At 35.2% G+C, this 17,424-nt stretch overlaps 1 protein-coding gene across 2 annotated transcripts in view; it reads right to left on the minus strand.

The window, feature by feature from the left end:
• LOC122813347 (putative ferric-chelate reductase 1) overlaps positions 1–17,424 on the minus strand; it is an 817,655-nt gene that overhangs the window by 363,753 nt on the left and 436,478 nt on the right. For both annotated transcript variants that reach the window (XM_044085613.1, XM_044085612.1), the window contains exon 10: positions 8,398–8,513. In XM_044085613.1, the coding sequence (XP_043941548.1) occupies positions 8,398–8,513 (116 nt within the window). The remainder of the gene's footprint in view (positions 1–8,397; positions 8,514–17,424) is intronic.

Raw genomic sequence — 17,424 nt, forward strand, 5'->3', positions numbered from 1 at the left:
TGTAACTGAATATTTGTAAAGCTGACAAGACCAAGAATTTCTCAAAGAAAAAAAAATAATGAAGCTCCACTTTGACAGGAGTGCTTTCTGAAAACGTCATGCAGGAAGGAGTGCATCTTCTGTTGAACAGAGTGGAACACATAACAAAAAGCTTGGATTCTATCTACCTAGTAACAGAAATAAGAGACTAAATTTAATAACACCATATTATGGACCTGTGAAGACAGCCAGATAATGCTGGAGAGTCATTATAGTTTATTATTTTGTATCACTGGGCAGTGGGCGTAAGGATAGCCAGCAGGCACTTCAAGTGAGCACAGAAATTAATTTGTGGGGGGGCAGAGCCAAGATGGCCAACTGATAGCAGCAGTTTTTCAAGCTCCATGAAACTAGTATAAAAAACAGGAAATATTTTATTTTAGCAAAAATACTTAGAATTGATAGATGAAAGTATAAACTCTATTATTAGTAACTTTGGTGAACTTAGGAAAGTTTTTTCCTGTCAAATCATAAAAGAGAATATATCATTTGTGGAGATGAGCACTTTGAAGACTTCTCATTCTGACATGGCTTTAAAAAAATAAATGCAGCTTGTGACATCTGCTCTACAAGAACTCTCACTAAAAATGGATGATTTTAAGGAGAATTTACAAAACCTCAAGGAAAATTGTCAGAAACAAACAGATTCTCTCAAAGAACTTATACAGCAACATCAATCCAGAATAACACACTTAGAAGCATCCCTGAATGATCTTGATGGAAGACTGAAGGAAGAAGAAAGCCAGAAAGATTTCCTCATCAAACAAAACACTTGGCTTCTCAATAAAGTGGATGACCTGGAAAACAGGGAGAGAAGGTCAAATATAAGGATTTTTGGCATCCCTGAGTAAGCTGAAGGAGAATATATCATTATTTTCCTGAATACCTGGATTTTAGAGATTTTAGATTTAAAGGAGGGTCTGTCCTTTGGTACTGAAAGGGCTCATAGAGCTTTAGGAAAGCCAGTGTCAACATTCTCCTCTACTCCTCCCAGATCAATAGTCAAAATGTTTCTATCTTATTTGGACAAGAAGTTGGTCCTAAAATCTGCCTGGAGGAAAAGTCAATTAAAATTTAATCAAAACCCAATTAGGTTTGATAATGACTATTCTACCAGGGTTTTGGAACAAAGGAAAAAAAACTTGGCCTTTAATAAAACTGTTAAAGCAGAACAACATCAAAACTCAGCTTGTCTTTCCTGCCAGAATAAAAATCCTATATCAGAATGAAATGAGATCATTTAATGCCCTAGAGGAAGCCGCTGCCTTTATTAAAAACAATAACATTATTTCCTTACCTGAAGATACGGAATGGGCATCTGCATCTCTGAAGAGAGTTACTGATAGATTGCTGTTTCCACTAAATCTCTCAAAGCATCTACTGCAACTGGACTTTCATTTGTTTAATACTTGCTAAATTTTCAAGTAAGGTATGTCATGAAAATATTTTTCTTACTGTTTTTCTTTCTCCTTTTGCTTTTTTCATTTCTATACTTTCTTTGTTCATATATAAACTAAATAACTGTTTATGCTTTTTTAGTATATTAGTATAATATTACTGCTTTATTGAGTGATATAATTGAACAGTAAGCTATCTTTGCTTTTCTGACCATAAGATGACATGCTTTATTTCAAATAATATATAGCCCTTTGCCCTACTAAATGTTCTTCTGAGTTATTACACAGGCACAGTCAATGCTTAGATTAATTTATCAAAACTGTTTTGGATTCATGGGATAACAGGGCATATCTATGGTTTAGTATATATTAACTAGTTTCTTTAATATTTATAACTTCTGATTGTTTCAGAATAAATATTGGTACTTGTGTGAACAAAAAGCTGTTTGCTGGCTTTTGACATAACTTGGGTCTCTGACAGTTGTATGCTTGTATGTTTTATGGCACAAGGTTTTTAAATGGTTACAAGTTATGTTTCCTGTAGAGTTTAATGTTAAAGTGCTGTTTTCTCTCTCATTGGCAACGGACTTGCTCTGTTCAACTTGAATTTGGCAGAGACACTATGTTTCCTGTATTTTTAGCAGTATGTATCTCTTGTATATCTACTTAGCAGCAGTGGTTTATTGCTAGATGTCCATAGTTTTCTGACTGTCTCTGTGATACTGATTGTTCGTGCTTGGTGTTCCTGGTAAGTGCTTGCTTCAGAAAATGACTTTGTATTTAAAATAAGAATGATGACATGAATTTATGGACTGTTCTGCCTATTAATTAGAAGCTTTAGCTGGGATCTGAAAAATTTTATTTAATGGGAGAGGTGTTTGTTTTTTTTTGTTTTTTTAGAATGCATTTAAATGACTGTGTTTGGATGTTCTAAATTTGCCGGTTATATAGAGGTTAGTTATGGGAAAGGCTGTATGAAACTGTTTTTTGTAAGTGTGTTGTATGGTTTATGATGTCCGGAGGTGATTTTGTGTGTATTGAATGTTATTTTACTGTTTAGAAGTATCTGACAGTTAAACTTTGCATTTGTTACTGTAAATAATCAGACTTTGTGATACAGTTAAAGTAAGGTCAGGAAACTGTACTGTGTAGCATGCTGGGCAGGAAAATGTGAGTTTGAAATTTAAGAAGTGACACTTTCTTACTTAGCTCGTGACATCATGCATTCTATGCATGCAGATCAGATTACATTACATCTAATGTGTATATGCAAGCCTAATTGTGAATGTCAAGTCTCTGATTGGTTAATATAGCATAGTAGGCTTCTTTTAGAAGAATTATGAGCTACACTGTCTGCAAACATATTCACGGTTCCCTTTTATAATAGTGACTATATTTTGTGATCAAATATATACAGAAATGTTATTTTTTCTTGTAAACAGTTAATTATAGCCACTATTTCTAGTGAATATACTGGAGTTTTTTATAAATAGATATTTATAAATAGCTTTCCTATGCAGTTAGCAAGTGTTTAGTATAGGCTTATACATTTACAGGAAATGCTTATGACTAATGGTAATAACTGTAAGGATACTCAAACACCATACTAAATCCTAGCAAATATATGTGTGAATAATTTTGATTGAACTACAATTACTTTGCATTTATTATGTTGATTTTCTTATTGTATCTTAGATATTATTTATGTTTCAGATGTCATGTTTTCAGTTATTATAAAGTCATGTTTTTTAGTATATTAGCACTTTATGACAGGGAAAGAGCTCAGTAATATCTATGACTTGTGAAAACACAACAAACAAGTTATGAGTTTCAGTATTACCCTATTACTATGGTAGATATTTACAGCTATTTCTAGCTTAATTATGCCTTTGAGTCATTCATTTTTAAGACTTGTTATCCATAGTAAGTTTTATATAAATAATGTTTTTTACTAATTTTTGTCATATTAACTGATGCCAGTTAATTATTATTGATTTTAGTCAGACATTTAAACATCTGCTATTACAAAAGTTTAGGAATTAATTAAGGACAAATATATCTTATGGAATATTTCTAAGAATCTATGTTAACATCTTTTGAGAGTGACACACTCACTATGTGCTAACACCCAATTCTTGTGAAGTGTTTATTTAGTGGGAGTTTGTCATGATAAGATTTATTCAGAGGGTAAGTAAATACAAATGGTAAATGATTCTTTGATTTGTTCTGCCATTTGAAGTTTTTATTAGAACTAATACAGATGACATGCTTAGGTATTTTGGGTAATCATTTAAAATGTTAATAAAGCTAAAGTTTCCTCTGTCTATTAAGCACTAAATTCAGATTATATATATATATGCTAATATGCCTCTTGCTTCCATAGTGAATAATTACTGTATAAATGTTTAATGCTTCTAAGAATAGTGTATGTAACTCATCTCTAAAACCTAACTGGAATCAATATCTGATTAGTTGTTTATCACTACTATTTTCTCTTAATTTATAATATATTCTCCATTTTTTACTTTGTTTTCATGGGCTCGAACCAACAAAGGTTGATGGTTGGGATAGGTAGTCTAGCAGATTTAGTTTTGTTTGCTAGACTAGGAATGCATCTCATTCCATGTATAGGGTGGCTTAAAGTTTATATCAGAGTGAAATTTGCTATTTTTTTGTTATTTAATTGTTTTTCTAGTTTTGAAATGCCTGACAAAATTGCTTTACTTTTATCTTTCATGGGGAGAGTTATTTGGATTGAGATAAATAGAAATACAACAATTGATATTCTGTTGTCTGTTCAGGAAGAGTTTTATGTATACAGGATTCTATTAATACAAGTTCCTTTATTATTTGCTATCTTTAAAGAATTCTGATATGGATTTAACTTTGATATCCTTAAATACTAATAGCTTAAACAACCCATATAAGAGAGCTAACCTACTAAGGTATCTTAAACTAAACAAGGCTCAAGTAGTTTTTCTCCAAGAGACACACTTTAAAATAAATTACCCATTTATGTGGGACCCTAAGGAATACATAATACTTGCTCAATCTTCTTATAAAATATGACCAGAGGAGTAACAGTTCTATGGAAAAAGACTTTCATAAATCCCCAAATGATTTACAAACATGTAGATAATGATAGACTCATGGCCTTAGTTACACTTAAGTTTAACAATAGAATTTGGGCCCTGGTTAATTTATACTGGTTCTCGGGTATGGAGGTTGGACTAGCTAAGAAACACTTAGACTTTATTACAACTACTTCTAAAGGTAATATTATACTAGGAGGTGATTTCAACTGTATCACAGATATTACAGAAACTATCGTCCTCAGCCAAACAGTTAAAAAAGGACAGAAATATTTAAATTAAAAGACACCTTTAATGCTTTGGGACCAAATTTACTATTCTCACACCAAGATTATAGACATGGTACCCAAACTAGAATAGATAAAATGTATATCTCATATGATCTTTATTCTAAAATCTTGAATTTTTCAATACAACCTTGTCCCTTTTCAGATCATAATTCCCTGTTGTTAACAATACACTTGGAATTCAATCAATTAGTTATTACTTCAAGGATTCCTTCATATATCACAAAAATTAAAGACTTTAAATCTTGAGTAACTTCTGAACTTAAGATTTTCTTAGAGATTAATTATAAACCTGAAGCAAACACAATTATGGTTTAGGATTCTCTTAAGGCCTATCTATATGGTAAAACATTAGCTGGTACAAACATAAAATTAAAGAATGGGACTCAGAGTTACAGCAGCTCCAAAATCAAATATTATCTCTTAAATCTAATAAGAACTTAATTGCTACAGATAATAAGAAAACAGAAGAAGCAAATAAGAAATACAATGAAATATTATCCTGTACAACTAATTTAGCTATGGAAAACTGAAATTAAATTTGTATGCTACCTCTCCTAAGCATCTTCATAACCTAGCTATGAAAGTTAAGATAAAATCAAAAATTAATAACATTGATAGCATCTTTCATAAAGGGAAAAGGAAAAAATTCTCTGACATAGGGAACATTCTGGAGGCTTTTAATTATCATTATGCAGAGCATCATAAAGCTAAAATAAGTACAAATGAATGTGAGAAGTTAGAGAATAAAGTTCCCAACATAACAAGAATTCCTGTGGAACTTAAGTTAGATCTACAAAGAACTATTTTTCAAAAGGAAATTATAGATGGGATTAAAAGAAGTAAGCCTAATAAAGCACCTGGAATAGACGGTTTAATTATCGAAATTTATAGATTGTTCCCTTCTTCTATAATCTCTCTCCTACATAAAACCTTTCTTGAAGTTCAAACATTAGCAAATATTCCTCCTTCTTGGAGATATCCTCAAGTTTCCCCTATATTAAAAGAGAATAAGGACCCTAATCATTGCAACTTATATAGACCAATTTATTTGTTGAATAATGATTATAAACTATTTACGTCAATTATGGTCAATAGATTGAAGATACCCATATCTAAAATAATATAAAAAAACTGGTTTCATACATAACAGGCATACAAAGGATAATATTAAAAGAGTATTAATACTGATAGATTACCTCAATAGAGGAAACCATGAAGCATTGATAGTAGGTCTAGATATTCCAAAGGCCTTTGGCTCCTTAAATTGGGGTTATTTATTTAAAGTCTTACAGTTATTTGATTTTCCCCACTTTTTTATAACAATGATAAAGAAAATCTATGAAAATAATCTAGCATATGTCAAATTAGGTCCCTTTACTTCCAAAGCAATCCAAATCACTAGCGGTACTAGACAAGGATGTCCCATGTCCCCTATCCTATTTGCTCTGGCCATAGAAATACTTTTTAATACGTAATAACCCAAAGATAAGAGGTATAAATATATATGACCAATATACATCTAAAATAATGATGTTTGCTGATGATGTCTTACTTACCTTACCTAACTCTAAGGAAGTGTTAGGTGAAGTGGAAATAATAACAACAAATTTCCAAAAAATCTCAGGACTCTCCTTCAACAAATCTAAATCAAAATATTTATTATTAAATAAAAAAAAGAACATACAGGTTCCAGTTAATCATATGACTGGAAACCAAGTTTCAACTCTAGACTATTTAGGAATAGTCCTAGGTAAGAATATAGGGGAAACCTTACAGCTTAACTATGCTAAAGCCATAGACTTAATCAAAACATTAATAAGCAAATAACTTGGTTATAACATTTGATGATAGGTTACAACTTATAAAAATTGTTTTGTTACCTAAAATATATATAGCACAAGCACTTATACTTCTACCAGGAAAGAAAATCCTTAAAGAAATCACTTCAGGTCTGATGAAATTCCTATGGTACCCCAAAATAAATAGAGTGGCATATTCTCATCTTATCAGAACATGGGAACAGGGGGAGGGGTTAAACTTCCCAGAGACTGAAACTTATATAAAGGCATATATAATTAAAATAGTGATGAATTGGATAAATCCTAGATACTCTTCCAATTGGAAACAGTTACACTCCATTATACTAATGAATGAAAATTACTTATCAAAAAATGATTTGGTAACTGACAAAGATAAGACATGGCACTATTTAAGTTTAAATTTACAGTAAAGTACAACATAATTAACTAAACTAACACTAATAAGCAATACTTTTGATCTGTTTAGAAAATTCATTAACACAAATATGGATATAAAACTGTGGCATAGATATTTAATACCGTTTACTAGTACAAGGGATTTCCCTGATAAAACACAGAGAGATATTTTGGCTTATGGGAAAACAGTAACCTGTTTTGCTGCTTGCAATGTACTGAAAACCAACAAGCTTTGAACACACAAAGTATATTGTCAACCTATGGCCTATCCCCTAATGACTGGTTGGTTCTTCAGCATGTCACAGCATAAGGATCTGTGTAGAATAATACATAACTTGTCCTTCAAAACCGTACCAAAAATTATAAACTGAATTTTTGGAATTCTGTATAACAATATTAATGTTAAGAATGAATTATCATATCTATATAACACCTTAATTGTCTATAAGACAGCTCCTAAAGATTCTTACTGGCAACACCTTATTAAAGGGTTTTAAGTATCATTATCAATGGAAGATAAAACAAACATTTTATTTTCAGTTAAACTAACTTCTTATTGACAATTCTGGAGGATTTTTCATTGGAAATTTCTACACAGATCCTTTTTGACACCTGAGAAACTCTCAAAAATGAACCCTTCAAACAGCAAGTTATTTTGGAGATGCCATCTGTCCACTAATGCTGACTGGTCTCATATCTTTTATGACTGTACTAATATTAAACCATATTGGAATGAGATTAACAAATTTCTTCAAGCTATCTATACTGATATATTTGTTTTGACAAAGTCTTTAATTTTGTTGAATGTTGTTAATAGTAATAATATGAAGAAAGATGACCTGTATTTGTTGTGGACAATGTGAGAAACAGCCAGAAAATTTATAACTAGAAGATGGAACACTAATGTAGCACCCACAATGGAGGAATTCCTATCATCACTGAAGAAATGCATACTAATGAAGAAAAGAGCTAAAGAACTTTTCCTAAGCCATTGGTTAATAGCCCGTGGAGGAAAGTTTTGAATTTGATTGATACCCTACAGATGGAACCAAACTCTTCCTAACTATCATAGTTTATATATTAACTTATTATTTAACTACAAATGTTTTTATCTGAATTCTTTTTGTCAGGCTGAATGTAAATACTGTAAATAGCTATTGAATGTTATGAATGTATTAAATTATTGTGTTATTTCATCAAAATAAAAATCATTTGAGTAAAAAAAAAAAGAAATGAATTCATGCATAGTAGTTCTTCTAATTTATATATATTGAAATACAACAGAAATCTTTCTTTTTCTTTAATTCCTGGAAAAATTTTAAAGGTTTGCAGAATTATTTAATATTAAATATATTGCACATACCTGAAACCAGACCTTCTGCCCACACCACAAATTATCAGGCCAAACAGGTTTAAAGAAACGGGCTACGATGACTCCAATGCTGACCGTAGTCATCCAAGCAATAAACATAAAAGCACCTGCAAACAGAGTGAGTGATATCAGTAGACAATGATTGTCACATTTGTATGAAGTATAAATAAGAAGTTAATTAAAAACAAGTCTGTAATCAAATTTCAAAATTCTAAGCAATAAATATAATAATAACAATAATCACCATAAAATATTTACTATACACGAAAAGGCAAAGCACAGTCAGCAGAAAGTAGCCGACCACTGTCACATTTGTATGAAATATAAATTCTGAGGCAGATTACAACAGTGCTCAATGTATCTATGCCTTTTTACGTTTATTAAATATATTATGATGATTTTACAACTATTTAATCATTTTTATTTATTACTTATTATTTTTTAAAGTGTGATTAAGTATTTTGTTCCTATTTACCTGTAGCTCTTAGTTGTTATAAAATTATAAACAAATAAAGTGAATGTAAGAAGCAATCAATGACAGAATCTGCAATTTTCTTGTCACCAACTACTGGCATGTGACCTTCACACTTCATCAACTGTAGCACTGATTTGGCAGTGGTACAAATAAACACTATGATTGAGATTAGAATGTATGTACTTACCATAACTTGACATCTGTCTTGTCCATTTTCATTCTTCCTCATGAATGGATCTAGAATTTGACAAGACTTCAGATCCAATTTTCAAGCTCTTTCCTCTACCCATAATGCTCTATTCTATCCCCAATTCCTCAAACTGAGTTTGCTGCCTACTCCCCACTTAGTTATAGAGACAGAAATAGGTATAAGAAAGGGATTGAGGCTCAAACTAGGAACTTGAAGGTTCCAATACCATCCAAAGATTCTTCTAGGAGTGACAGGGCCGGGGGGGGGGGGGGGGGGGGCTGAGAGGGAAGGTGAAGAAGAATGAAAATGGACAACACAGATGTCAAGTTACAGTAAGTATATAATTTCTAAATATGATGTTGTCCTTTTTATTCTTCCTCACGAATGGGTCAGAGTCCCCAGCTATGTAGCTGTTGGGAAGCCCTATAAAAGGGCTTGCCACAGCACTGTCAAACCAAAGGAAGCTCTGCTTCTGGAAACAATGACCAGTTTGTAATGTCTAACAAAAGTATGAGTCTTTGACCAAGTGGCTGCAGCGCAGGTGTCATCAATGAAAGTTCTCAATGAAAAAGTAGATGAAGTAGCCATAGATCTAGTACAGTAAGCTCTAGGAGGCTGAGGCAATTTTAATTCTTTTTGAGAATAAATCATCAAGATGCAATCCATAATCCATTTAGCCAGAGTAATCTTAAAAACTGCCTGACCTAAGTGGTTAGAGGGAAAGGATACAAACAGCTAGCCAGACCTCCTGAACTGTTTTGTTCTGTGAAGATAAAAACATTACTGTCTGTGCAAGATAAGAAGGTGAAGCATGTGTTCGCCTTTATTTGTAAATTTTGGAAAGAAAACTGGTAATTGTATAGACTGGTTAATGCTTTTCTCTCTCACCACTTTAGGAAGAAAGGACAGGTTGGTCCATACAGACACCCTGTCCTTATGAAATATAATGTAAGGTGGCTTATCCTATAGGTCCTGAAGCTCAGAAATTCTTTTTGCTGAAGTGATAACTACTAAAAAGTCTGCTTTTCAAGAAAAAAACTTCATATCACTTTTGTCCGCCATTTCAAAGGCTTTTTGAGTTTAACCCTGAAGGGCCGCAATAAAATCCCAAGAAGGAGAGGGATCCTTTATTGGGGGTCTAAGGAGGAAAATTCCCTTCATGAAGGCTTTACATAATCTGGACAAGGCTAAAGAGAAGGATTAATTTCCAGCGTGAAAGTTGGAAATGTCTACCAACTGAAGTTTAACAGTAGAAAAGCTAGCCCCTTCCTTAGAAAGAGTAGTGAGCATACCTCTCAACTGTACTGAATTCCTCAGAATTTACTGGTTTTGAGGGGAAAATAATGGGGTGCCATGAATTCCCGAGTGGCCCCTTCAATTCCCGATTTTTTTTAAATTTTTTTGAGACTTGGGAGATTTAAAAAATAAAAACAATGTTCAGTTATTTACTGCTGTGGCAGAACCTGACCACGTGGCAGCCAACCAACGAGCGAGAACATCGCATTATTTGACCAATAAAAGCCTAACCTAGCACCAGTAGTCATGTGTGTCTCCCACAGATGCAAGAAATGCTGTTTGATAACTACATGGTATCAGTATGCGAACTCTGGAGAAATAGTACTCAAATGGAGATTTAGCAGTAAGTATTTTTAGTGTTTCAAAGTGCAAGACTTGCAAGCTTTAGCCAACAGTTTACCATCTGCTGTGTAATTTTTGTCAAGCTTCTTTTCAGGCACTACATGGGACACATAACTGACAAAACCATTATATGCCATACAAAGGGGGGGGGGCAACAGTACCGGTGGAACTTACAATGTCAATGTGCATAAATTATTGACTACTTGCACTGTCGTATAAATAATAACTGTTCTAAATACTACTGCCGATTACATTTTCTATAGTAAAATTGTAGTCTTCCAAAGAAAAACAGAATGCTAACTTCCTATGCAGCGTACCTGACACGTCCATCCCTTGACAACCAACACTCCCGCAACTAACTAGCAGCATGGCTCTCAGTTTTTATCCCCCAAGCATAGAGTATTACATCTGACATTGTGTACATCTGACATTGTGTAATGGAAGAAATAGGAAAAATGTGGTGGAGCACAACACTCTTACTAATAAGCTTCATCTGAGAAGTTTAAAGCAAGGCTATACAATATTTTAATGTATCAGATTTGTTTTGCTTGAAAACTTGTCATAAACAGTTCATGTATAAGACTAAATGATGGCAGTTTCTGGCTGCCCAATATACACAGCATTTGTTTAAATAGTTATTTCCGAGTGTTTTGATTGTCACATGTGCAGTTTATTTAAACTCTGTTGTGGAACTAAAACACTGGTATTTTATCTGTTGTGTTTACAATATATATATTTTTTTCTATTCCAGGTTCCATTTTAAGTTTAGGATGATGCAGTGATATTAAGGATTGTGTGGTTATTGCCTATGTGCAGAGTTTGATTAAAGCTACTCTTCTTTTATTATGATTTAGGAAAACAAAAAGATGACATTTTTTACAATAACATTTTCTTGATAAATGTGCAGAGAGAGGCATTTTATTATAGTTTGCTCTGAAGAAATTTTCCTTTAAAGTTGCGTATTTTTAGATGATGTATGCTTTATTTGTACATAATTTGTTTTGTATGCAGGGTATGGTTTTGGCAGTTACTCAGATTAAGATACACTGAGTTTCACAACAGTAGACCCAAACTTGTTTTAGCCCATGCACTGCCCAGTTAAACAGCTCCCCTACAATGTATATCAACAATAAAATATATACGCATTATTGCATATATTTAAAAACATATCCATATAATACCTACTTTGGATCACTGGCTGGAGATAGAACACATTAGAATATGTGAACAATGGGTCTGCCATTCCCCAATAACCCCAAACTAGAATAGGTGAGTAAGGGGGCCGCCATTTGTTTATAACCCCACAATAGAATGTGTAAATAAGGGGGCTGCCATTTACCCATAACTCATGTTAGAATACGTGAATAAGGGGGCTGCCAATCGCCCATAACCCTACATAACAAATCTTAAAAAGTATTATCACTGCACTGTCACCATCGATACATCACAAAGTAACACAACTGCAATATTTACATAGTGAGTCACTTTTGATGGAACATAGATTGGAATCACAGAGTAAGGGGGCTGCCATCATAAGAAATCTAAAAACACATTGCCCACTAACCTCTGCAACAGCACAGCAGCACACGTCAGTGGGGGGGGCTGCTTCCCGCTCTAACTCTTATGGTGAAGCTACTTCCCCCTATACCCACATCTGATGAAGCAACCCATGCATTTTTTTACAGTTAGAAGTCATATACAGCAATTTTTTTGACAAATAAAAATTTTGCTATCACTGTCCTTGTTGCATCTGTAATAAAAATAAAAGTCATTTCGGCATCACTACTTATAAACTGGACGTGTTGGTATCCATAAAATTGTTCAAGGACAGAAAAGTTGTATTTCTGATACCAGGGTCATTGCAATGTAGGAAAGACTGAAATAAAAACTGCAGATAAATACAGTTGTCATTTGAAATTAGCATCACAAGTAGGTAGTTCATTCAGTAGTTACAAAGTTGACAAAATATGAGTACAGCGTGTAGTTAGGCAGAATTCAAACAAGTGCATTTTTTTCCTGAGCATCTCTCGCCAGCTTTATTACTCAAGCAGCACACAGAGTCCACAGAGCTATACAAAAACATACTTATGTGATAGGAATATATCTGCAAAAATAGCCATTTTATGGTTATAAATGGCAGCAGCTGAAAATAATTTGACTCATGTACAAGGACATTTCATAGGTTTAGTAAATTTTTTTTGTTTAAATGATAGAGGGGCAGTGGGGCTTGTATGTTATGTTGACACTACTAGCTCAGCTGCACATTCAGTTGAAGTTAAGGTCTGTGACTGGGAAGTTATTAAAGACTTGAGCGTATGCTTGTGTGTACTCCTTATTTTAGGAGGAATCTTGTTCTACTTACTAGTACAAGCTGAATATTTTGAGTCTGCTCTGCACACTTTTAGGAAGAAAGTGATTTCCAAAACTAAGATGCAAAAAGAACATTAAAGAAAATGTTTGAGAATATTGGAGGGGCTCCCTTCCTTCCCCAAACAGATTGTACTTTTGCAGATAGCTTAAGTGATTACAGGGCCTGAAGAAATTCAAAAGGAATAATAAACTGATAGTTGCATTACAGAGCTACCATAACATTCTTGAACTGTCTTCTTACAACTGTTTAATCTATTACAGAGCCTTTGTATATATACTCTTAAGGATAAATTTGTTGACTTGTGTACTTGGGTAACTGGTATCAGTGATGGTCAATATTATACTATAAGCTATATGGATCGAGTAGCATCTGTTTTTCACTTATAGGATTTATGCTAAACTGAGTGTCTTATAATATATTGTTTCAAAGTATATTAACTCTAGGAGAGAATTTCCATTTTGCTGATCAAGTGCACAGCACTCTCCAAGAACAGAATGAGTTAGTGTTGGAAGGTGTGAGGAGGTTACATATTCAACATTAAAATAGCTTTTGACATATGCCACACTATGCTCACTTTGTCACTTAGTACTCAAATTAACTAATGTAGTTGCCCTAAATTTTCAGGGTAATATTGCTAACTCTAAAACTGCTATTTGGTCATATTTGGAAACCGATAATTAAAGAGGGCTGATAAGACTCATTCATTCTGGAGCTGAAGATGGGTACATGACTCCCTCCTGCTGCATAATTATATGGAAAGCGTTTTACACTCTGAAGAACATCAGGGAGCTTGGTGGTTTCATTAACATCAGACAGCTTTCCTAGTCTACTTTAAAATAAGGAATATATACCTTTTCAGTGAGAACTACTTTTTTACTCCTTTCCCAAAGCATCATGTGCTTTGTGATGTATCAGAGCATGTCTTTTCCAGATGTTGTACTGGAAGGGATAATATCCCATATGTAGTAACTCAACTAGGGTTGTATTTAGTTTTGCTAGTAAAAGTTGAACTGGTTCATAACAACTTTAATGCCTTAGAAATGGAAATAACTCATATAGGTTTGGCTTTGTGCATTTAACCAGCTCTTTTGGTTTTATACAACTTCAGTTTGATAAAAGTTCAAATGTTAATATAAACAATATTATTCTAGTTATATTTTGTGTTATTTAATATTTTGTCTGTTCTTCAATTTGCATTTGAATGCGGGTTTCCCATGATTCCGTTGGAGTGGTTGGGGTTTAATAATTATATAAAGATTAATAATCTTCTCTACCCAGGCCAATCAATCACACCCAGTCCCCAAGGATCTAACCCCAATAATCCAAAAGAAACTGCCAATGCCTTCAACTCTTTTTTCACAGAAACCATTCAAACTCTAGCTAGCCACCTATCACCTGATATATCTAACTTGCCCACATCTTCCCATAATCCACCACCACAATTTCATCCCCAACCAGTATCCACTTCTTACATCTCCTCCCTTCTCCAAAAGTTAAAACCAACCTCCCCATCTGCAGATAAACTCCCAGCAGAATTCTTGCAAAAAAGTGCTAAAGCCCTAGCCTACCCGATTTCCATTCTGATAAACAGATCTATAAAAGAAGGTGAAGTACCATCAATCTGGAAAATCTCACATATTATCCCATTACATAAAGGTGGAATCTCCACTGACTTCTCCAACTATCGTCCCATAGCTTTACTATCCCCTATAGCTAAAATTCTGGAAAAATGCATTCACAAGCAGATACTCAATCACCTTCTTAAAAATAACCTACTTGCCAACTGCCAACATAGCTTTAGACCTTTTCATAGTACTACCACTGCCCTACTATCATTCACAAACTATATCAACAACAACCGAAATAACAATAGGTTCATAGGTTCATAGGTTCATACTAGGCTATCTGCCCGAGGGCATTTATAAGCCTAGCCCATAGTTTTGTGGCTTACGCCACCCCTTTAGTTTGGAGAAACTATGCCCATTATTTTGCTGTGCCTCTGTCGAGCAGTGACACTGAGGTAACCCCTGGGGTGTATCTGCGATCTCCCATCCATTGGTCAAGATTCCTCTTGAACAAGGCCAGCGAGGTGCTCTGCCTCACATAAACCGGGATTTTGTTCCACAGCATAGGGAGTCTTTGGGTGATGAATCTATCCCTCCAGCACGTCCTATTAATAACCGTGTCGAGGTTTAAGTCTCCCTCCCTTGTGGCTCTGAGGGATCTAGATTTTTTGAGATGAAGCATGTTCATCAAATCTGGGTTTGACATGGCCTTGTATGTCAGGCATAGGTCACCTCTGAGCAAGCGGTAAGCAACTGAATATAACTGGAGTTCTTTCAGTCGGGCAGCATAAGACAGATTTTTGAGACCCTTTATCCTTTTGGTGAGGAACTTTTGTGGCCTCTCCAGCTGCTGCAAGTGTCGGGTCAGATACATTCCGAGTGGGGCATTGTACTCGATCATTGGTCTGATGAGTGATGAGTATAGGGAGACTATGACTTCCCTTGATCTAGATGTGAATCCCTTCATGATAAGGTGGGCAATGTAGAAGGTCTTCCTAACTACTTTAGCAATATGAGTGTCGAATGAAAGGCTACTGTCAACCTGGGTTCCCAGGTCCCTAATAACTTCTTCTGTGTTCAGGGGATTGCCACCTATATGGTAGCTAGGGGTAACCTTATTTTTCCCGAAGGGTATGACTATGCATTTCTTGGCATTTAACTTTAGGCCATGACTCTGGCACCAGTTATCCGTTTCTGTGAGACCCTTCTGAAGGATATCTGTGTCGGATGTGTTTTCAACTACGGCCCAGTTTGCAGTCATCTGCAAACTTTGTCAGCCATAACCCTCCTGTGTTTGCTTGGACTTCAGAAAAGTAGATGCCAAACAAGAGTGGGCCCAGGACTGAGCCCTGTGGGACACCACTTGTGACAGGCTTTGAGTCTGACATGGCGCCAGCAACTCTGACCCTGTGGGTTCTGTCACTCAGCCAGTTTGCAACCCATCTTGTAATGTATGGGTTTACATTTAAGTTGATGAGTTTTTCAATGATACCCGAGTGAGGTATTGTATCAAAAGCCTTCGCCAGGTCTAGGTAGGCTGTATGGACTGCCTTTCCCTCGTCAATGGCCTTGGTGACTGTTTCAAAAAAGTCAACCAAGTTTAGAAGGCATGATCTGCCTTTGACAAAGCCAAACTGGGTTGGATCCAAAGTCTGCAAGTTCCCTATGTCTTTATTTATGAGATCCATTACGATCCTCTCCATGGCTTTGCAGATCAGGCTTGTCAAGCTAATGGGACTGTAATTTCCAGGGTCGGTGGAGGCACCGCCTTTGTGGAGTGGGACCACAGTCACTGTGCGCAACTCCCTGGGTACGTATCCGGAGGTGAGACTAAGATTAAACAGCTGTCCTAACTGTGGGTTTGATTCCTCGTTGAGTTCATGGAGCACACAGCCGGGGACACCATCAGGTCCCATGGATGCTGTGTTCTTTGCCTTGGAGAGAGCAGTTCTCACCTGGGCGTTAGAGATGTTTGGGGGGCTACAATCATTTGGTATAGATATCTCTCCTTTGGGGAGTTTGCACTGAACCTTTCAGCCAGTATGTTGGCAATGTCTGTAGGATCAGTAATCTTCACATCATTTTGAACTAATTCTGAGCATATCTGGGAGTTTCCTCCTAGGTTTCTGACATAGCTAAAGAATGCCTTATGGTTGTCTTTAGAGTCCTTAGCTATTTTTTTCTCAAAATTAGCTTTAGATGATTTTATGAGAGCTCATAGCTTTTTACTTAAAGTGATCAGCGGTGTCTTACCTTTTAAGGATTTTGCTCTATCTTGTAGTAGCTTTCTCCTTTTGTTGTAGAGTTTGTTTATGGGTGGGGTCCACCAGACTGGACACTTGCCTTTGGTACAAAGAGTCTTTGTTTTGCTTGGGATTGCCTGATCCATGCAGCCCTGCAGGTGCTGGTAGAAGGCATTTGTAAGTGATTCAGCGGTTTGAGTAATGTTAACCGCCGGCTCAGGGGCCTTAAAGGAGACCACACTAGTCTTTAGAAGTGTGAAGTCGGCTTTCGAGAAGTTCTTTACTGTGGTCTTTTTCATTTCGGTGGGGCGGATGAGGACCTCCAGCGAGATTAGTTTGTGATCAGATCTCACCAGTGAGGGGTATACTTCGGCGTTGAACATTGTGCTCCCATGTTCGTGATGATGAGATCAAGTATGTTTTCTCCTCTTGTGGGGATGGTGACTAGTTGTTCCATGGCATTTGAGTTTATGAATTCCAGGAACTTTTGGGCTAGAGTGTTTGGGCTTGAGTAGTGTTCCCAGTCTATATTAGGG

The sequence above is a fragment of the Protopterus annectens genome, chromosome 10.part0, assembly GCF_019279795.1.
Source record: "Protopterus annectens isolate FY-2018-M chromosome 10.part0, PAN1.0, whole genome shotgun sequence".
Classification (NCBI taxonomy): domain Eukaryota; kingdom Metazoa; phylum Chordata; order Ceratodontiformes; family Protopteridae; genus Protopterus; species Protopterus annectens.